Genomic DNA, 22,716 nt, shown 5'->3' on the forward strand with positions numbered 1-22,716 from the left:
AGCCCGCTCCTCTGCCCCATTCCTGTGCTCTTCCTCTAAAGCATCTGCTATTTGCCCCTGTCAGTGGCAGGACGCAGGGTGAGATGGACCATTGGTCTCACCCAGCACGGCACTACATACTCCCTTACATTGCTGTGTAAAATGCATAATGTAGCTGCAGCGACGTTCCTCGCCCTTTCTTCTGCAGAGGCAGGCAAACTGCTCAGCTTTGGTTTCCATCTGTTCGCGTTCTGAAGGTTTTCTACATGATCAGAAAAGTCAGGAGTTTATTGTAAAGCAGGTTGAGATGCAGGAACCCAGTCTTCCCACAGAGCTTGGATGCTGCAGTCAATTATAGGTGGCTTCAGAAAACTCTTTTGGATCTGTCAGGCCAAAGCCTGGATTGTCATCTCAGCTGAAACACGCACCTGCCTCGTCGTATGAGACATCTTTTGCTTAACCGCATAGGAAAGAAAATGGGCGATCCATTTGTGCTAGCTCACATCGTGGCTCCGGCAGATTTCTCATCAAGCATTCAACAGGGGCAGGCGCAAAGTCCTGAATTTAGGACACAACAATAGCATGTTCTGTCCTATACATATACAATAGCACTGCAGTGAAGGACCTGAGGGTTACAATGGACCATCAGCTGAATATGAACCAACAGCGTGCTCTTCCTGCCCAAAAAGACTAGCAGCAGACTGAGCTGTATTAATATGAGCATCACTTACTAATCAAGGGGAGTGATGCTTCTGCTCTATTCAGCACCGGTGAGACTTCATCTGGAGTCCTGCGTCCAGTTCTGGGCTCTTAAACCTGGAGAAATAAGAAAGAATCCAACAGACACGAACAAAAAATGACTAGCGGTCTGGGAAGCGTGACGAATGAGGAAAGGTTGGAAGAACTTGGACTATTCCACCTTGAGAAGACTAAGGGAGACTTGAAAACAGTCTCGAAATACCCGAAAGGCAGCCACAAAGGAGGGTGACAGACTGTTCTCTGTGGTCGCAAGGAGCTTAAAGTGCAGCAAAGGAAATGCAGGTGGGAGATTAGGAAGAACTTTCTCAACTCCAGGGGCGGTCAGCACTGCAACAGCCTGCCCAGACAGGCCGCGGGATCTCATCCGCGCGAGTTTTTATGAGCAGGTTAGCAGACACTCGGTTCAGGGAGCTGAGCTGCCTCCTGCGGTCCCCTCCCGCCCTTCTCTCCCGTGGGTATTGCAAGCATATTGGTGCAAAGCATATTGCCAGTCTGGACAGTCGTTTAACCTGGCCCTCTCCCTGGGCTTGGATTGCATCCTCACAGCCTGCCTGTAAGGCAGGGAAACCTTATCTCTAGCTTACAGGCCGGGGCGAGAACCGCAGGGTAGGCTCAACTCGCACAGGCCCGCGGGAATTGCCGCACCTGCTGTTGCCTGCTCCAGCACGCGAGTCCTCGTCCGCCTGCGCTGTGCTCCCAAGCGCGGCTGCGTGGCCGAGCTGAAAACCCCATGGAGACAGCACTGTCCCGAGCGTGGCGGGGAAGGCTGGACAGTCGCTCGCTGGAAGCTGCTTTCTGCTGTCTGAAGGCAACGCGGGCAGGCTCTGGAACGAGCTAGCGGCCAAGCGCTGGAGTGGAGCAATGAATGGGGTCTGCCCCCGGATGGATGCTGAGCCGGCTGGGGTCCTACATCTATCTCGTGGACCTTGTTTTCTGTGGGACACGGTCCTGGCAAGGGAGGCTTCTCACGGGGTGCAGAGCTTAGCATTTGCTGCAAAGTCTTCCCTGCGGGAGTCATACTTTTTCATTTGAATATGTCAGACGATGGCTTCACTTTCTAGCCGAGGGCTGGGTTCAAAAGCCTGCATTTTACCCTTGCAAATTCCTACTGGAGCTTCTAACAATCAGAGATTTAGCCTGGCAGATAATCGGATGCCATTTTAGTGCTTTCCAAACACTCCAACTGCCACATAAAATGTATTTCAGCAATTACAGGTTCATCTGTTTTAAAGCTAGCACATCAATATCATTTAGTTCACCTCGCTATGCAACTTTATTTCCCTATAGGCAAATAGATGAGGATCAGGAGTTGTTTGGTATTAATGTGAAAGTCCTTGAAGAATATTTGGATTTTACTTGTGCTTTAGGGGAATCAGCAGCTCTTCAGAAGTCATTTGATTTCTAAATAAGTTGCTGCACCTCACATCTGTGCACATTAGTAGTTTGTTTCCATCAGCTTTGGGAAGCAACGAAATGCAATTTGCACTATGAGCACAGGAAATTCAAGTTTTGGCACCTAACGTTTGTTGTATATTGGGCAATAAATATACAGTTAAGGCAGCAATAAGGTAAATGGAATTATAGCTTGTACTACGCCACGTCCCTGCTAGGCTTGGGAGACAGGAGCAATAGAAGAGGAAAACAGGCAAGAACATTTATGGCCTTTATGAAATTACAAGGTATGAAGGTGTTTTAATGTGCACAAGGTCATTCACAAGCATAGTTTTAAGTAGGAAGCTGCTTTGCATTTGGGATCCCTAGATAGTTTGGGCCAAGACCGGGGTGTTGTGGAGGAGACCACAGCTGTCTGGGTACCTTACTGAAAGGGACAGATCCTCAGTTGCTGTAAACTAGCATCATTCACCGCACCGCTTTGCAGAGGAAACGGCCTCCAGCACCCGGTCTAGCAGATCCCCGGAGCCTGGGTGGATGGATCTTCCAATCATGATCTCACCTTGTCCGAAGCATCTGCCGCCCAGCTTTACCTCCCGCCCCGGGCTCTGGGAGGGCGGCTCCAGCAGTATCCAAATCCGATTCTTCATTCCCTTGCAGACGTAACAATGTAAAACAGAGCGCCTTGAGCACTCCTGGAGGGTGACCAAACCCTGCTGGCATCCAGAGTTATTTCCTAAACACTCACTTCATTGCAATGCTATATATGCAACCCTTGTTCAGTCCCCCTGATTCACTGTCGTTTAGTGGTCAGCAATATATATTGCTAACCAAATATACATACATATATCTATAACTATCTATCTAGCTATATAGCTATAGATATATGTATGTATATATAGATACATACATGCATATATATAGATATATGTATGCATGTATATTTCTTTAGAAAACATCAGCTCTCTTCTCGCCGTGTTGGGGGTGCAGAACTAATAGTATCCAGCAGAAGAGTCAAGGACTTCATCTGGGTAGCTATTGGCTTGGAGATCCCGGAGACAGGACAGCACATACGGAGGGTACAGGCTCTATTCCCATTCATTGCTAATGAAATCAGGGAAGTAGGTGGGGGATGGGGCTGGCAAGGCATCATCCAGAGAGGTTCAAAGGTGAAACAACTAAAGTGCTGTTGTGCTCGGAGGCAGCTGAAATGTGGCACGAGTTTCCATATTTGCCATTTCTCCTGATTGTTCCTCTATCAGACACGGTGAGCTTCCCTGGACACGGCTGTCCTTGTCTCTGGCTCCCATCCCAAAAGACTCAGGCCAAGCTGGGCTCTCTCCTCGTGTAGCAGCCAGCAATAAGTGCTCTGCAGCACGGGTGCGCAGGCGTTGGGCCCTGTGGGCTGGATGAGTGCTGCAGGGCCAGTTTGCAAACTGAACCAGGCTCTGTGGGCTCAAAGCAGACCCCACCTGGCTGGCCCTGGGAACCTGGATTGGGGCCATGCTGCCTCCACCCATCCCGGCGTGCCCAGATTGGGCCTGCACTGCCGTGCCCCCGACCCCTCGCACCTGGGATCTGGCCCTGGGCACCAGGACTGGGCCTGTGCCACCCTCCCCAGTTGAATCCTATGCTGCCTTTGCCCATCCTTGCATGTCAGGATCGGGCCCCACGCTACCCAGCACACCAGACCTAGTGCACAGGGCCAGCCACGCTGCCTGGCTCATGGGGCTCCCCGCACCTGGGGAAATTTGGCAGCAGGACAGCAGCAATTAAACAGTGCCACCACTGTCCTGCACCAGTTTTCAAACCTGGGGGGGCCTGCGAGATGCATGGCTCCACGGGCTGGATCTGACCTGCGAGCTGGGGGCTGAGCACACCTGCCCTACAACTACAACCACACCTGAGCCTGCCACAAGTAACACCCAATGCCTCTGGGGAGGCTTACAAGCAGCCTGACACAAACAGCTGTCCGCTGTATGAGTTCACTGCCAGCTCTGCAGCTCATTTCAGGGAGTTTCCCTCGGTTTCCCAGGGTGCAACTCAGCCCCCGAGGAGGAGGAGGAGAAGGAGGAGGAGGATGCAACTCTCTCGCCCTCCTGTTGTGCGGGGCTCGGGGCAGCACAGCTGTAAAAACGACCTCCCATGGCTGAGGGCTGCAGATCTCACGCTGAGCCCAAGTGGGAGCACAGCAACTGGGTAAAAAGGGACTTTTTAAGTCATCGTCACACAGCCATATTCCCACGCTGAGAGACGAAGACCATGCACTGCTCCCACCGCCTTTCATGGGAATTGCATGGTGTTACGGGTCTCACAGAACAGCAGGCCTGCAGCTCTTCACACCTCATTACTTTGCAGTAGAGGTCTGTGTTCAGCTGTTGGCACCTCATTAAGGCTCCTCCCAATTTTACTCAGAGCCTCTGACCTTGAAGTTGTGGGACCTCATCAGGCCTGCTCCTGACTTAGCACATGGCCGACAGCAGGGAAATGGAGCCACCACTGAGGCTGTGAGTCCCAGACAAGCCTGCTCTCTACCAGGCATACCTCACTGGTTGGCCATGGCACTTTGCAAGGACACGGGCGTAGAGGTGCTCTGCGGTTAGCGCGGTCACTCACAACACAAGCTGAAATCCCTGCTGCAGACTGTGCAGAGCAGGGGTCTGAAACCACAGCCCAGTCCAGATGAGGAGACCTGTGTTCAGGCTTGGACCCCCCACTATAGAAAGGATACGGACAAATCGAGAGAGTCCAGCGGAGGGCAATGAAAATGGTTTGGGGGCTAAAGGACATGACTCGTGAGGAGAGGTGAGGGACCTGGGCTAGTCTAGAGAAAAGGAAAATGAGAGGGGACTTAATAGCAGTCTTCAACTGCCTGAAGGGGGGGTTCAAAAGAGGCTGGAGCTGGACTGTCCTCAGTGGGGGCAGATACAGGACAAGGAGCAATGGGCTCCAGCTGCAGCAAGAGAAGGTGAGGTTGGGTATTAGGAAAAACTCTCTCACTAGGAGGGTGGTGAAGCACTGGACCAGGTTACCCAGAGAGGTGGTGCCGTCTCCATCCCTGGAGGTGTTTAAGAGCCAGGTAGACAAAGCCTTGTCTGGGATGATGTAGTTGGGGCTGGTCCTGCTTGGAGCAGGGGTTGGACTAGATGTGACCTCCTGAGCTCCCTTCCACCCTCGTTGTCTATAATTATTTCTGCTAGATTAGCCTAGGGTGTTATTCAGTCACAAATGGGACAGGGAAACAGGGTGTGGGCTGTCTGAACTTCTGAGGCCTAACTCCAGGAGAGTTTGCAGCTCGGGATGCCCTGATGAGGGAGGCCCTTGCTTGGCCAGATGCAGCCAGTTAGGGGCTATGCATTGCCCCTTTCCTCCGCAGGTCACTCCTGGACAGCTCTGCACCAAGCTAGCCTCTGACAACCCCTTCCAAAACCCCCTCAGCCCCCCATGCATTGAAGGGGGAGCTTGTGCCGCTAGCTCTCACAGCCAGCAGCTCACCTAGGGGCTGATTACCTGATGCCATGTTGAGGAATACATCACCCGGGCGGCTCACCCCACATTACAGTGGGGGGAACTGAAATCTGGTGGGCTGCCTGTGATGCTCGCGCCTGGGCCGCTGGACTCTTCCTCTGTGCGCTGGGAACAATTCTTCCCATCCAAACGGGAACAGCAACACTTAACCACATGTGTAAATCTGTCTCGGCTTTTGTACCATGCTCATCAACACCGTGTCTAGGGGACAGAAATGACTCTGATATTTATGGGCAGAAAGTGTCACAAGCATAACTTCTATTTATATGCACATGAAACAGTAACAGAAGTACCTGTAAATCAAATGCAGGGCAGTCTATGAATTACAACAATAGGATTCCCACAGGGGTTTGTTTTTTTCCTCCTCATTTGGCTTCTTTATTAATTTTTCTGCATCTGACTTTTTACAGCCCTGTCAGACTGTCTGGTAATCTGCCTTTTTTTTTATTTGTGAAGCAGAAATGAGCAGCGCCTTTAATGTTAAAACCAGGAGGTACTGTCCATTATCAGGCTGTACCTGCTGCTGGTTTTAGTGACCTACATCTCTGCAGCACCTGGGTCCTGGATCCAAGCGTATGGATTTTTCTCGTTTCCGCTGCAAAGGTCTGGCACGGTACGGCAGCGGCTCAGCCCGTCGGCACAGGGGACTTGCTTGAACTCAGGATGCTGCGATGCAGCCGGACGGGCTGCTAGACTCTGCACAAGTTCCTCGGGGTGGAGAGAAAAGCTGTGCCACTTCCAGTGTGAAACCCCCAGCTCTGCTATTTGTAGATGAAGGACCTACAGGCAGTGGAAACAAGCTGGGAGGGGGAGCCCGGGGCTGCCGGACAGCAAAGTGCCTCAAGCACAGCGAAGGTGCTTAAAGACCCTCCAATCCCACTCCTTACGGGGTAAGTGTGGGGCCCATCCGCTCAGGAAACTCTGCACTCCCAGTTCCTGCCCTTCTGACAAGCACCTGTGTCGCTGAGCTCGGGATGTTAGCCTCAGCCTGATCCCACCACCTACCTCAGATGGCTGCAAACACCTTGTACAAATCTGCATGTTTCCATAAATCAATATATGGGAGAGCCAGTCCCAATTCTGGAGCCCCACAGTCACTGCCAGGGGCCTAAGAACAACAATTACACTGGCGCACTTAACAAATGAATGGGTTTTGCCACTCTTTAAAAACACATTATGTATCCATGGAGGTGGAACAAAGTTAAAATAACATTGAAAGGTCAAATACTTGGCCTACCTGTGAGACAGTCCCCTTAACATCAACAAGATTAATCAAATTAGTCAGTATAAAAATCCAACCAACCACTTTCCTCCCGTTCTCGAAGCAACATTCAAGCGAGCTAGAAATCGGCAGACAGTCTCTAATAAGATGCTCTCTTTGTATTCATTGGCATCGGCTGTAAAGCTGGTGAGCGTCAGAGAAATTACCCTTTGTTGTTGCAGTTTGCAGATAGAGCTGACCTTTACACTGAAAGGTTTCCAACAAGTAACCAAGAAGAGAGAAGCAGAAGTAATTAACTGAGTTATAATTGAATCTTGACTCCATCCCAGGACCCAGAAGCAGGGACAGATTCAGCATCACGTTGCAACTGCTTTGCAAAATGGCCTGTGGAAGCAGCCATAAGCCTAGATTGTCCCCGCGAGCAGGGTAAGGCAGTCGGGGCATTGTGGAGAATCTGGTCCGGGATCTTTACAGCAGCAAAACGGAGAAGCCGCTTGTAACATCGACCCAGGGTTGTAGCACTGGGAAAAAAAGACTTGCTTACCTGTCATTTAACTTAACTGAAGGTGCCACAAGCCAAGAGTTTCATTCTTATACCTTGATGCTACCAATGCAGGCATGTCCTTAGCTTTCCTACTGAAAATAATCCACTGATTCCATTAGGATTACTCAGAGTAAGGAACCAGCACCCAGGTCTCACTCGCCATATCGGGGCCTTAGCTTGACATGAAGCAGATAGGAATGCTCCTAAATGTCTAGGTTTAGCAAAAAAAAATCCATGTACATAAATCTACCCTGGCTGTTTGTCATCTCAGCTTGCTCTAGGTATTTACGTATTACCTAGCAGCTTGTTCTGCAATCTTTTTGGGAGCTGAGGTTAGCTTGCCTGGTCTATACTTCCCTGGTCGTCCCTTCTGAGAACCAAAATGATGTTTGTGTTTCTCCAAGCCTCGGGGATTTCCATTATCTCCCGTGGAGTCTCAAAAATGCAAATGCTGTGACCTCCTACTTGTACTAGTAGTCTGCTTTTTCTTGTTCATCAACGCAGGCTTCCGTTACCATCCCGAGGAGGGCGACTACTTCAAATCCAGCAGAGAGGATGAGAGCAGAACGTCAAATTCAAGACCAGGATAAAGCTGTGACTTAAATGGTTCCAAATCAAAATGTGGTCCTTTGCTAACTTAAAAAAAAATTACCAGAGTGAATCCCAAAGACAGCTTTTACAGCCAAGTTGCAATGAAGCCAGTCACAAGCTTTAAGTCTGAGCAGAGAAACCTTTCTGTCCATTTTTCAGCTCATTCTAGTTCAGGAAGCACAATCCATGAACACTCAGCTTCACTGAGCACGAGCCTCGGTGCTTGCATTGAGGGAATTAACAACAACATGCAAATGAAAAGTGGTTTCTTAGCTTCTCTCAGTCCGTTACAGTGTGAAGCCTGGCTATACCACCATGCCTCTGTAAACCGGGCCCAAGAACTGAACACAAAAGCAACTGCAAGAATGTCCAGTACTCGCTCATATAAATCCCCTCGGGCTATTGCGTACCAGCAAGTTGAAGATCAGACGCATCTAGTGAAGGGTTTTTTGTCTTTTTAACCCAATGCTGGAAACAGTCATTCAAAATAAGCATACATACTGCAACTGTTCACTATGTGGATTAGTTCCAAAAAATGAAACAGCTATTGTCTCGTCTGACCTGCATAATTTAACCCACTAATTGCTGCACTTGGTTTGTAGCTACTGGCTGATACAATGATTTAATCAGAACCACCTGTTTCTCTCACACGTGCGCGCAGATAGCCAGAAGCTTGCTCCTGTGAATAGAAAGCTCCAGGAGTAACTCTGGAGTTGATAGCACACATCGTACCTAAGCTACAGAAATAGTTGGTTACTGGCACAGCACTTCGTCCTCAAGAGCAGGCATAATAACCCTCCATACTAATGCAAGTCTGGGAGTGGCAGCAACACTTTATAATAGCATCATAGTCTGACTTACAGTCAGAAGGGACCTAAACAGATCATCAGGTGCGACCCCCTGCCCTGGGCAGGAAAGGGCACCAGGGTCGTAACACCCCAGCCAAATATCTGTCCAGCCTCCTCTTGAAGACCCCCAAGGTAGGAGAGAGCACCATCTCCCTTGGGAGCCCATTGCACAGCCTGGCAGCCCTAACCCTAAAGTAGTCTCCTGATGTCCGGCCTGAACCTTCTCTCTAACAATTTGTGGCTGTTATTCGTAGTAACCCCGGGTGGTGCCCGGGAGAACAGAGCCTCCCCCAATTCCTGCTGGGCCCCCCTGGTGAGTTTGTAAATGGCCACTAGATCCCCCTCAGCCTTCTCTTGTGGAGGCTGAACAGGTTCAGGTCCTGTAGCCTCTCTTTGTAGGGTCTGCGCTGCTGACCCTGGATCATGTGAGTGGCCTCCTCTGGACCCTCTCCATGTTGTCCACATCCCTCCTGAAGTGTGGCGCCCAGAACTGGACACAGTACTCCACCTGTGGCCTGACCAGTGCTGCATAGAGGGGGAGGATCACCTCCTTGGACCTGCTTGAGATGCACGATAGGGTCCGGTTAGCTTTACTGATTGCGTCCTCACATTGGCGGGTCATGTCCATCCTGGAGTCAACAATGGCTACAAGATCCTTTTCTGCCGTCATGTTGACAAGAAGGGTGTCCCCAGCCTATAGGTGCGTTGCAGGTTCCTTCTCCCTAGATGCAGCACCTTGCACTTGTCTGCATTGAACTCCATCCTATTCTCAGGGGTTTGGGTTGTAGCCATGTTGGTCTAAGGACATAGGCAGACAAGGTTCCTTGGGTGAATTTGATATCTTTTATTAGACCAACCCAAATGGTTGGAGAATAGTTATTAAGCAAGCTTTCGGGTTCAAAAACCCTTCGTCAGGCTAAGGAAGCTTCAGTAGTTGGTGTGTGCTTTTCCTATTCTCATCCACCCACCTCTGTAACCTGTCTCGATCTCCCCAGCACCACCTGGGGTGACAAGGAACAATGGTCATAAGCTGATGGAGAATAGGTTTAGGTTGAGATCAGAAGGCAATATTTTACAGTTAGGGTGGCCAAAATCTGGAACCAGCTTCCCAGGGAAGTGGTCCTCACCCCTACCTTGGGCAAGTTCAAGGGGAGGTTTGACGATCACCTGTCTGGGGTCTTGTGAACCCAGCATTCCTTCCTGCCTGCGGCAGGGGTCAGGCTAGATGATCTGTTCAGGTCCCTCCTGACCCTAGCTACTATGAAACTATGATCTAGCTGGATTCTGTCCCTCCCCTCCAGCGTGCCCACATCGCCCCACATCTTGGTGTCGTCAGTGAATTTGAACAGCCATGAATTTCCACACCCATGTCCAGATCACTGATGAAGATGTTGAACAGTGCGGGTCCGAGGACCAAGCTCTGGGGGACCCCACTGCCCACAGCCCTCCAGGTCGAAAACAACCCGTCCACCACCACTCTCTGGGTGCGACCATCTAGCCAATTTGCCACCCATCTGACTGTGTAGGCATCAATGCCACAGTTGCCTGGGTTTTTTTAAGATGATGTGGTGGGAAACCATGTCAAAGGCCTTCTTAAAGTCCAGGAAGACGACATCCACCCTAACACCTTTGTCCAGGGACTTTGTGACCTGATCATAGAAAGAAACCAGGTTAGTCAGGCATGACCTGCTCGCAATGAACCCGTGTTGGTTGCCCCTGAGCATTACCTCCCCTGCTGAGCCCTTGCAGATGTGCTCCTGGATAATTTTCTCAAAGGTCTTCCCAAGGACCGAGGTGAAACTAACTGGCCTATAGTTACCCGCATCCTCCTTTCTCCCCTTCTTGTAAATGGGGACCACATTGGCCCTTTTCCAATCCTCTGGTACCTGGCCAGTGCCCCACGAGCACCATGCCAGGGGCCCGGCTATGACCCCCACCAATTCCCTCAGCACCCTTGGGTGAAGAGCATCTGGACCTGCTGATGTAAACAGGCCCAGCCCCTCCAAAAGTTCCCTAATTAGGTAGTTCCTGACCCTAATCATGGTGGTGCCGCCCCTGGGTCTATCCGTAATCCTTATGTGGGAGATGTCCTGGTCCCTGTTCAGAAATATGGAGGCAAAGAATTCGTTCAAGAGGTCAGCTTTTTTGTATGCCACAATCACCAGATTGCCGAGCCTGTCCTGTAGGGGCCCCACGTTACCCGATGCCTTCTTCTTACTTCCAATGTATTTGAAGGACTTTTTATTATCCTTAATTCTGGCCACCAGCCCTAGCTCTGTCTCTGACTTGGCCTTCCTTACAGCCTCCCTGCAGTCCCGAGCAACAGAGGTGTAAGCCTCCTTGGTGATAGCCCTTTGCTTCCACTATTTGTATGCCTCCTTTTTTGCCCTTGGGCATCCCTGGATGCCTTTGCTGAGCCATGGGGGCTTCTTAGCACTCCTGCCCCGCCGGTGCACGGTGAGACTGACCTCCCTCTGAGCTTGGAGAGTATAATAAAAATATACTCATGCCAGTCGGCGTTCTCTCGCTCTCTGTGCATCTCAGGTGTGGCTACAGGCTGGTGCGGGAGGCAGGAATGCCCTCCAAGCTGTGTCACAGCTGCATTTCCAGGTTTGAAACAGAGGAGTGACTGGGCAGCATCCCCTCCAGGGACACACTAAGTGCTCACCCACAAGTACTCAGTTTCATAGTAGGTAGGGCCAGAAGGGACCTGAGCAGATCATCAAGTCTGACCCCCTGCCATGGGTAGGAAAGAGCACTGGGGTCAAACGACCTTGTTAAGGTGATTATCTAGCCTCGTTTTGAAGACCCCCAGGGTAGGAGCCAGCACCACTTCCCTTGGAAGTTGGTTCCAGATCCTAGCCGCCCTGACAGTGAAGTCGCGCCTCCTGATGTCTAGCCTGAATCTACCCTCTGCCAGCTTGTGACCGTTATTCCTAGTTACTCCCAGTAGTGCTTGGGGGAACAGGGCCTATCCCGTTTCCTGCTGGTCCCCCCGGTAAGTTTATAGGCAGCCACCAGATCCCCCTCAGCCTTCTCTTGTGGAGGCTGAACAGGTTCAGGTCCCGTCGCCTTTCCTTGTAGGGTCTGCTCTGCTGCCCCCTGATCATGCGGGTGGCCTCCTCTGGACCCTCTCCATGTTGTCCACATCCCTCCTGAAGTGCGGCACCCAGAACTGGATGCAGTACTCCAACTGCAGCCTGACCAGTGTCGCATAGAGAGGGAGATTCACCTCCTTGGACCTGCTCGTGATGCATCTGTGGATGCACGACGAGATGCAGTTGGCCTTCCTGACCGCGTCCCCACACTGCCGGCCCACGTTCATCTTGGAGTCAATAATGACTCCAAGATCCTGTTCTGCCTCTGTGCTGACAAGAGGGGAGTTCCCCAGCCTGTAGGTCTACTGCTGGGTCTTCCTCCCCAGGTGCAGCACCTTGCACTTGTCAGTGTTGAAACCCATCCTGTTCTCATCCACCCACCCCTGTAACCTGTCCAGATCTAGTTGCAGCCTGTCCCTCTACTCCAGCGTGTCCACTTCCCCCCACATCTTAGTGCCATCTGTGAATTTGAACAAGGTGCTTTTCACCCCCTCGTCCAAGTTGCTGATGAAGATATTGAACAGCGCGGGTCCGAGGGCTGAGCCCTGCGGGACCCCACTGCCCACAGCCCTCCAGGTCGAAAACGACCCGTCCACCACCACCCTCTGGGTGCGGCCCTCCAGCCAATTGGCAACCCATCTGACTGTGTAGGCAACGATACCACAGTCACCTAATTTTTTAGTAAGAATGGGGTAAGAGACAGTGTCAAAGGCTTTCCTGAAGTCCAGAAAGACTACGTCCACTGTGACACCTGCGTCCAAGGATTTTGTGACCTGGCCATAGAAGGCACCAGGTTGGTCTGACAGGACCTGCTCCTAATGAACCCATGTTGGTTGCCCCTGAGCATAATCTCCCCTGCCAGCCCCTCGCAGATGTGCTCCTGGATAACCTTCTTGAAGACCTTCCCCAGGATCGAGGTAAGACTAACGGGCCTGTGGTTTCCTGGGTCCTCCCTCCTCCCATTTTTGAAAATGGGGACCACAATGGCCCTTTTCCAGTCCTCCGGCACCCCATCAGAGCACCATGAGTGCTCGTAAAGCCATGCCAGGGGTCCCGCAATGACGTCTGCCAATTCCCTCAGGACTCTGGGGTGGAGATCATCTGAACCTGCTGGTTTGAACACGTCCAGTCCCTCCAGTTCCCTGACTAGGTCCTCACTCACCCTGGGCCTGGCGGTGCCTCTCCTGAATCTGTCGGGGATCCCGGTGGGGGGGGATGTCCCAGTCCCTGCTCAGAAAAATGGAGGCAAAGAATTTGTTAAAGAGGTTAGCTTTGTCATCTGCTGCGACCACCAGATTGCCAAGCGTGTCCTGCAGAGGCTCCACGTTACGTTGCATGTAGCTAGTCCCGGTTCCGTCTCCGCTTTAGCCTTCCTAACAGCCCCCCTACAGCCCGTAGCAATAGAGGGGTAGTCCTCCCGGATGATGGCCCCTCCCGTCCATCGGGTGTACACCTCCTTTTTAGCTTAGAGATGTTCCTGAATGAAAAAGGCCTGTCAGGAGTGGGATTTGAACCCACGCCTCCATACAGAGACCAGAACACCCAGCAGAGGGAAGGCAGAGCCTTGAGTCTGGCGCCTTAGACCACTCGGCCATCCTGACACACAGACAGCTGGCCTTGGTCCGGACCTTCAGGCCAGTTACACGGCTCCACACCATCCGTACACCACATTCTGCGCCACGCAGACGGGGTCCTTCCAGACGGCATACCTTCTGCTGATACAGCTCCTCACTGGGCCCTCCAGCCCCTCGGCCTCTCTCAGCCCCACTCGGGACCTTCAGAGAGGCCCAGTGAGGAGCCCTGGGCTCTCTTGGCCCCTCTCACATTGCCAGATCCCTCCGTCTCTCCTCCGGCCCCTCGGACCCCCTGGCTCTCTCGCACAACCACTCACCGGGCTGTCGGCCCCTCCGTCTCTCGGCTGTCCCCTCTCGTTTTGGTCTCCATCTTAGACCCCGTTGACTCCTCCCTCTCCCCGCCGCTCTCCAGGCCTTTGGACCCAGTCGGCCCTACGCCGCGCTCTGACCCCTCCCTGGGCTGTACTCTATGGCTTAGGCCTCCGGCCCCTCCCTCACTAGGCCTCGCTGTCCGACTCAAGTAGGGTGCAGTCTTCGGGCCAGCCTGATCTCACTCGTCCCTCCCCGGGCTCCTCCGCAACGTCCTACACCCCTCCTGGGCTGCGAACCACAAGGCTGCTTGGCCCCGGCTCCATCTCACATCTCGCTCCTCTATCTCCGGCCACGGCTCGCTCGGACTTCGGACCCCGCACCCGGTCCCCAGGAACCTCTGCCATCCCCTAGTCCCTACCCAAACCCCCAGATGTTGCAGATGTCGTTCTCCTCGCTGGCATTCAGGACCTGCCACCTTCCTGCTGGAGGTTACATAACCCGGCAACCTCTCGGGGTGCCAATGGCCTTGCGAGAAGAGCACCTCAGAGCGGGCGTTAGTCTTACCCCTGGCGGAGGAGGAAATGCCGTCAAAACATTGTGGCACCAAAGCCCGCTCCACGGTAGGTAGGGTAGGGGAGACCGGGCTCTTTAACTCAAGTCAGGGCAGCCACGCTTTTAAGGAAAGACACAGGCGTGGGCAAAAGGAAAGGATCCCAGAGAGGAGTCACTCCCTGCAGGTGTTCGACGAACTCTTCAGATTAAAAGTGCTTGTGAAGTGGGCCAACACCATACTGCGCTGGAACTAGAGTACTAGAGCAAAACCCTCTGGGGAAAACTCCCAGAGCCTCCCACTGATACAGGGCACGACCCGGCCGATGTGGGGCTCGCCCCAACGGTCACCCAGCAACCAGCTCTGGGCTGTGGATAAAGGGTCACAGCTCAGGCTTTCTTAGGGAGCAACCCGTTCCCTTGCAGTAAACTTGCTTTAATTTAGCATTTGCTGGTGAGCGAGCAGGTTTTTTTAAACCACAACCCCCAATTCTCCAGCTTTTTTTACTTTTCCAATTTCTGGGTGGCAGCTGGAGGTAAATGCAAAAAACAGGTGAAACCCCCTGGGGGTCTCTATACCCCCAAGGAGTGGTGCTTGACCTGGAGCAGCTCCGAGTTGATCTGATAAAAGATCCCCTCTGCCCTCAGAGCAACGTGGCTACAGCCACCAACCCGGTAGTGTCTTTAGCCCGAGTCGTTCATTAAGGAGAATACGTTCATTAAGGAGAATGACTATGTATTAGTATCAATGAGCTTGGAGCAGTGGCAGCAGTGACCCCTGCTGGCGGCCGCATGGACCCACAGCTGCACTGCCAGCACGCGCCGGCAGGAGGTGCTGCAGAGCACGCGGTGCAGGTGCTGGGGTGCGTGCCTTACACAGCCCCTGGGCATAGTTATGCTAAAACAAAACACAAACCCCCATGTCCCACTGTGTTGCCCAGGCTAGGCGGCAGGGGCTATTCACAGGTGCGGTCCCACTACTGATCGGCACGGGAGTTTTGACCTGCTCCGTCTCCGACCTGGGCCGGTTCATCCCTCCTTAGGCAACCTGGTGACCCCTGGCTCCCCCGGGATCGCCATATTGATGCCAAGCTTAGTGAGGACACCCGATCGGCATAGCCCAGGGGCTCTGGTGGGAGCAGGGTGTTGTTGGGGTGGACTTTGTCTAGTGACCCAGGAGTCCAGCTCCATGCGCCTGTGCACCTGGTTCTATGCATTTGCTTGCCTCTGTCTGGTTCTGTGTGTCTGCGTGTGCACGCACGTCTGGTTCCGGATATGTGTGCGCATGTGTCTTTTCTGGGTGTGTTCTGGTTGTGTTTGTGCATGTGGTTCTCTGTGTGCAGGTGTCTGGTCCTCTCTCCTCTTTCTCTTGTCTCTTTTTTTCCTCTCTCTCTCATTGCAACATGCTTAACAAAAAAGGAAGGAATACACAACAGCAAAGGCAACATTTATGATTATTAAATATACTAATATGCAGTGTATCCTGCCATGTACCCTGCCCCCCCCCCCCCTCATTTTATTTTTCTGGCACTCTGGCACCTTCCAAGGTAGACAGTGTGGTTTTTCTGGCACTCCAGCCAAAAAACATTGCCTACCCCTGGAGTAGTAGAACTCCTCAAACAGAGATGTCAGAATGGATCAGTTAAATTTTGCATCGATTACTATCATCATGTTTTCAAGCAAATACTTTCCCTATTTTAACATTTCAGTGTCAAAGGTAACAAGTGCAGACTCCTGAAGTCCAAGGCTGCTGCCTTGCTGCAGGCCTTTGACACCCTGCGCTGGATGGCGAATTCCAGTAGGCGATGATCGCTGTTGCCAGCACCCGCAGTCCCCTCACCAGGTCATCGCCTGTGGCCAGGACCAGGCCCAACAAGGCATTCCCCTGGTGGGACCGTGCACCTTCTGGCTTAGGTGGAAGTCCTGCAACTCAGCTAGGAACCTATGTGAGGGGTCAGACCAGGCTGACTGCCCTCCCAGCAAATGTCCAGGTAGTTTAGGTCACCCATGACGACCACGTCCCTTGACTTAACTGCCTCCACGAGCTGATCTGAGAACTCCTGGTCCAGCTCTTCCCCCTGGGTGGGTGGTCAATAGTAGACACCCACCATTAAGTCCCTTTCTCCCACCTTGTATTCTGACCCAGAGCACTTCAGTCTCCCCCTCCTCTGACCCCGTGCTGTTGAGGATGCGTACTGCTTTTTGATGTGTATTGCTCAGGTGCTACGTGTGCATCTATCTCGCAGGCAGCACTGCAGCCTGCAGATAACCCAGCTCACTCAGAGTACTAGAAACTATCTAGCCACAGCAACCCAAAGGTCAGCACAGACTAATGTATTCTGCAAAAACAGCAAGCCTAACCCAAGTTCTGGGCTGATTGCTCTAGTGCCCAAGCACTTAAAAAAAGCCAAAAACTTACCTGACAGTTGAAATACTGTGTTCACCAAGGTGGTTTTCCTACTGGCAGGGAGTAGTACCCTGATGGAGGCAACGCATAGTTAGCTTCCCACTTTCACTTCCAGCAGCTGGATTTTATGGAAATGGCAAATTCCTCCCTAGCTTGCTCCCATGGGCATACAGCTGAAGGCAAGCAGGCGAAACACAGGGGCATCCGAACCCCAAGCCTCTGGGCTTGGACCTGCATGCAGGATGCCTGCCAAAGGATTTGGAAGCATCTAAAGCCCCAGGTAGGGGTGGAGGATGCTTGCAGATAGCTGGGCCACACGAGGTTCTTGAATGATTCACATGGATTTAGAATTGATTTGGCCAATTTGATTTGGGACATGAAAATTTTCGCTTGAAGACAAAACAAAGCTTCACTTAAAACTACCCTGGATGACTCTGCACTCAGCTCACATCAACCCTCATTAAAGGGTTCCCCAGATGCCAGAACTGTTTCAAGGCCACACAACCCAACATGCTTTTAACTTACTGGTGTAGAACAGAACAATGTATACAGGTTTCCCTTGTCAACTGCAGGGGATAGGTTCTGGAAAGTTCCCGTGGTTGGCAAAACTAAAAGCTTATGGGAAAAATGTGGTCAGGAACTTGAATACTGTGTGCAGTATAATGTATAAAAATCATTTTTACTTGCCTTTAATATACAGGGGTGGGCAACCGGGTGTAGGTACACTCTTAGGGGTACTTAAGCAGGGTTATTTAAAGGTTTAGATCTCTACTTCCAGTTGTTTCAGGGCTATGAACACTTCTTATAGGCATACCACCCTACGAGTCAGAATAACATGACTAAAATTAAATAGAAACTGTAGTGTAAACCTGGCTATTTGGTTGTAGCCATGATGGCTTAAGGACACGGGCAGGCAAGGTTCTTTGAGTAGATGCGAGATCTTTTATTAGACCGAGTAGCTGGAAAGAAAGAAGTTCTCGGTCAGCTTTTGGGCGCAGTCACCCTTCTTCAGGCACAGCGAGGAGTCTCTGCAGATCCGAGATACCGAGGAACAAGAGAAGCTAAAAAAAATTGTGACAGGATGAGATCCAGGCTTGCCCTGACAAGAGATATTTTTTTTTATATTGGTCAACGTTAGCCAAGGCCCCACTCACGATACCGGCTGCTGAAATTCGCAGGCACCCAACTCGGACGGACCTCAGCATCCCGGCGCGCTCCGACATCCGCCCCACCGAGCAAGGAGTCGGGTGTGGGGAGCGGCAAGCGGAGCCGCGCTGCACAAGGCAGCGCAACCGGGAACCCAGTGGCTGCTCCCACGGGCTGGCTTGCCTCGCTGCTAGACGCTTGAATGTAAAGCGTGGAAAAAAATAAATTAAATAAAAAAAAAAAAATCACACAATAGCACACCTCGAATGCTACTGTTGAAGCCCCTTCTGACCCTAGCATCCGAGTCTTCTCCCTTGCCCCAAATGAGCTGTTTCTAATTTGATACGCAATTATTCAACAAGTCCAACGCTCAGGGCTGCTGCACCGAAACCCCGAACGGACGTGCTCGACTACCTGCCCTTCTGCAGTGACGCGCTCGTCGGTTGTGGAGTCAGAAGGGACCCGATGGGTCATCGTGTCCGAGCCCCTGCCCCGGCAGGAAGAGAGGTCAGACGACCCCAGCCAAGCCTCCTCTCGAAGACCTCCAGTTGGGGGACAGACAGCAACACCTCTCCTGGCAGCCCGTTCTTACCGTGAAAAATTTCCTCCTAATGTCTAACCTGAATCTAGTCTCCACTCGTTTGCGCCCGTTATTCCTAGTTACTCCGAGGGGTGCCCTGGTAAACAGCGCGTCCCCAACTCCGTTGTCTGCCCTTAATAAACTCGTAGCAGATAGACAGCGACCTGCTCTGGCTACGGGTGGGAGGCGAGAGCGCGGGCGCTCCCTTCGTTTGTACGGAGCCGTTCCGGGGGACTCGAAAGGCAACGTCCGTTTCCTGTCACCCCAGGCCCGGATGCGAGCAGGATCCGCCCCCCACTTGCACCGGACGCACACGGAGACGTCTCTGTGCGACACCCGCGTAAGCAGGAGCTTCTTTCTTTTTCAGGCATACTTAAGACGAAGCGAGACACAGGAGACCGGCCCAGCGGAGGCGAACCCGAGCGCTCCCCGTGCGGGCATTCAAGCACCCGGAGCCAACGAAAGATTGGGCCGTGGTCAGGCCTCTTTATTTGACGTAGAAAACAAAGCAGCGAAGTCTTGGTGGGTCGCGGTGTGGCGCCGACGGCCGGGTCGGCGAAACGGCATCTTCTCGTCCACAGCCTTCAGTCCAGCTGGAAGGAGGAGGGCGCAGGCCGTCAGCTCGCCCTGCGGCGCCCCGGCCCCTCGCCCCCGCCCGGCCCGGCCCGCCCGCCCCGCCCCGTACCTTGATGAAGCCGATGTCCTTGGCGTACTGGCGGAAGCACTGCCGGCACATGTTGAGCCCGTACTTGCGGATCAGGCCGTGCCGGTTGGAGCACACGCGGCTGCGGGGACAGAGGGGCCCGGCGGGCGGTCAGCACTGCCCCCCCGCCATCCCGCGGGGAAGGGAAGGGAAGGGGAGGGGGAGGGGAAGGATCCACTGACCAGGAGCGCGAGCCCTGCCCGAACTTCCTGGGGTGGCTCCAGTAGAGCTGCTGGTGGCCCATGGCGGCGGCGGCGGCGGCGGCTGCTCTCCTCACGCGGCAACGAAAGAAAGATGGCGGCCCGCGCATGCGCTAATCAACCCGCCGGCCGGAACCTCCCGGCAGCCCGCGCGGCAGGGGCGCACAGAGCCCCTCCCTGATGTCACTGGGAGGACACCGCCTCCTCCCCCAGCGGAACGGCGCGCAGGCGCAAACACACAACCCCTCCACGATGTCATTGAAGACAGCACCCCGCCCGCGGCGCAGCGGCGCGCAGGCGCAGAGCGGGAGCACTCCCCCGCCCCTCGGGGAGGTGACGTCACGGCAGGCAGGCTCTAGTAGGGTGCGGGCGCGGAGCCGCTCGCCGGGCGCGGTGGCGCGCGCCTGTAATCCCGCGACTGGGAGGCGGAGGCCGGCGGATCGCTTGAGCTCAGGAGTTCTGGGCTGCAGTGCGCTATGCCGATCGGGTGTCCGCACTAAGTTCGGCATCAATATGGCGATCCCGGGGGAGCCGGGGGTCACCAGGTTGCCTAAGGAGGGGTGAACCGGCCCAGGTCGGAGACGGAGCAGGTCAAAACTCCCGTGCCGATCAGTAGTGGGACCGCACCTGTGAATAGCCCCTGCCGCCTAGCCTGGGCAACACAGTGGGACACGGTCTCTTTTGTCCCTCGCAACGCCGCACAACTGGGGTGTGCGTTTCGTTTTAGCACACCGCATTGTTTTAGCACGCGCAACCCGTGCGAGGCACGCACCCCCGCACCTGCACCGCGCGCTCCGCAGCGCCTCCCGCCGGCGCGCGCCGGCACTGCACCCGCGGCTCCGCGCGGCCGCCAGCAGGAGTCGCTGCTGCCGCCGCTCCCGGCTCATTGATACCAATGCAGCGTCCTCAATGAACGTATTCTCCTTAATGAACGACTCGGCTAAAGGCGCTGCCGGGTTGGTGGCTGTAGCCGCGTTGCTCTGAGGGCAGAGGGGGGTTTTTATCAGATCAACTCTCGGAGCTGCTCCAGGTCAAGCCCTCGCCCCCCGTGGGGGTATAGAGACCCCCAGGGGGTTTCACCTGCTTTTGCATTTACCTCCAGCTGCCACCCAGAAATTGGAAAAGGAAAAAAAGCTGGAAAACCGGGGGTTGTGGTTTAAAGAACCAGCAACTGCTAAATTAAAGCAAGTTTATTGCAAGGGGACGCGGTGCTCCCTAAGAAAGCCTGAGCTGTGACCCTTTATCCGCAGCCCAGAGCTGGTTGCTGGGTGACCGTCGGGGCGAGCCCCACATCGGCCGGGTCGTGCCCTGTATCAGTGGGAGGCTCTGGGAGTTTTCCCCAGAGGGTTTTGCTCTAGTACTCTAGTTCCAGCGCAGTATGGTGTTGGCCCACTTCACAAGCACTTTTAATCTGAAGAGTTCGTCGAACAGCTGCAGGGAGCCACAAAATCGATGCAAAATTTAACTGATCCATTCTGACATCTCTGTTTGAGGAGTTCTACTACTCCAGGGGTAGGCAATGTTTTTTGGCTGGAGTGCCAGAAAAACCACACTGTCTACCTTGGAAGGTGCCAGAGTGCCAGAAAAATAAAATGAGGAGGGGGGGGGGGGGGCAGGGTACATGGCAGGATACACTGCATATTAGTATATTTAATAATCATAAATGTTGCCTTTGCTGTTGTGTATTCCTTCCTTTTTTGTTAAGCATGTTGCAATGAGAGAGAGAGGAAAAAAAGAGACAAGAGAAAGAGGAGAGAGGACCAGACACCTGCACACAGAGAACCACATGCACAAACACAACCAGAACACACCCAGAAAAGACACATGCGCACACATATCCGGAACCAGACGTGCGTGCACACGCAGACACACAGAACCAGACAGAGGCAAGCAAATGCATAGAACCAGGTGCACGGGCGCATGGAGCTCGACTCCTGGGTCACTAGACAAAGTCCACCTCAACAACATCCTGCTCCCACCAGAGCCCCTGGGCTATGCCGATCGGGTGTCCTCACTAAGCTCGCCATCAATATGGCGATCCCGGGGGAGCCAGGGGTCACCAGGTTGCCTAAGGAGGGGTGAACCGGCCCAGGTCGGAGACGGAGCAGGTCAAAACTCCCGTGCCGATCAGTAGTGGGACCGCACCTGTGAATAGCCCCTGCCGCCTAGCCTGGGCAACACAGTGGGACATGGGGGTTTGTGTTTTGTTTTAGCATAACTATGCCCAGGGGCTGTGTAAGGCACGCACCCCAGCACCTGCACCGCGTGCTCTGCAGCACCTCCTGCCGGCGCGTGCTGGCAGTGCAGCTGTGGGTCCATGCGGCCGCCAGCAGGGGTCACTGCTGCCACTGCTCCAAGCTCATTGATACTAATACATAGTCATTCTCCTTAATGAACGTATTCTCCTTAATGAACGACTCGGGCTAAAGACACTACCGGGTTGGTGGCTGTAGCCACGTTGCTCTGAGGGCAGAGGGGATCTTTTATCAGATCAACTCGGAGCTGCTCCAGGTCAAGCACCACTCCTTGGGGGTATAGAGACCCCCAGGGGGTTTCACCTGTTTTTTGCATTTACCTCCAGCTGCCACCCAGAAATTGGAAAAGTAAAAAAAGCTGGAGAACTGGGGGTTGTGGTTTAAAAAAACCTGCTCGCTCACCAGCAAATGCTAAATTAAAGCAAGTTTACTGCAAGGGAACGGGTTGCTCCCTAAGAAAGCCTGAGCTGTGACCCTTTATCCACAGCCCAGAGCTGGTTGCTGGGTGACCATCAGGGGCGAGCCGACCCCTGCGAGCCCCATATCGGCCGGGTCGTGCCCTGTATCAGTGGGAGGCTCTGGGAGTTTTCCCCAGAGGGTTTTGCTCTAGTACTCTAGTTCCAGTGCAATACGGTGTTGGCCCACTTCACAAGCACTTTTAATCTGAAGAGTTCGTCGAGCACCTGCAGGGAGCGACTCCTCTCTGGGATCCTTTCCTTTTGCCCACGCCTGTGTCTTTCCTTAAAAGCGTGGCTGCCCTGACTTGAGTTAAAGAGCCCGGTCTCCCCTACCCTACCTACCCTGGAGCGGGCTTTGGTGCCACAATGTTTTGACGGCATTTCCTCCTCCGCCAGGGGTAAGACTAACGCCCGCTCTGAGGTGCTCTTCTCGCAAGGCCATTGGCACCCCGAGAGGTTGCCGGGTTATGTAACCTCCAGCAGGAAGGTGGCAGGTCCTGAATGCCAGCGAGGAGAACGACATCTGCAACATCTGGGGGTTTGGGTAGGGACTAGGGGATGGCAGAGGTTC

At 53.5% G+C, this 22,716-nt stretch overlaps 1 protein-coding gene and 1 non-coding gene across 2 annotated transcripts; both read right to left on the minus strand.

The window, feature by feature from the left end:
- Positions 1-13,454: 13,454 nt before the first annotated feature.
- Positions 13,455-13,562, minus strand: TRNAL-CAA (transfer RNA leucine (anticodon CAA)). The gene is made up of 2 exons: positions 13,525-13,562; positions 13,455-13,500 (listed from the first exon to the last, which is right to left on the minus strand). It is a non-coding gene; the product is annotated as a tRNA-Leu (tRNA).
- Positions 13,563-18,990: 5,428 nt separating this feature from the next.
- Positions 18,991-19,530, minus strand: RPS29 (ribosomal protein S29). Its single transcript, XM_006277132.3, has 3 exons — positions 19,415-19,530; positions 19,215-19,314; positions 18,991-19,122 (listed from the first exon to the last, which is right to left on the minus strand). The coding sequence occupies exons 1-3, from the start codon at positions 19,474-19,476 to the stop codon at positions 19,114-19,116; spliced, it is 171 nt and encodes a 56-aa protein (XP_006277194.3). The 5' UTR covers positions 19,477-19,530; the 3' UTR covers positions 18,991-19,113.
- Positions 19,531-22,716: the final 3,186 nt, after the last annotated feature.

The sequence above is a fragment of the Alligator mississippiensis genome, chromosome 2, assembly GCF_030867095.1.
Source record: "Alligator mississippiensis isolate rAllMis1 chromosome 2, rAllMis1, whole genome shotgun sequence".
NCBI classification, from domain to species: domain Eukaryota; kingdom Metazoa; phylum Chordata; order Crocodylia; family Alligatoridae; genus Alligator; species Alligator mississippiensis.

Excerpts from the sequence above, each read along its gene's own strand:
- RPS29 (XM_006277132.3), bottom strand. The coding sequence starts at position 19,476 with ATGGGCCACCAGCAGCTCTACTGGAGCCACCCCAGGAAGTTCGGGCAG. Across the intron at positions 19,315-19,414 it reads GGGCAGGGCTCGCGCTCCTG|CCGCGTGTGCTCCAACCGGC; the intron begins GTCAGTGGATCC and ends CTGTCCCCGCAG.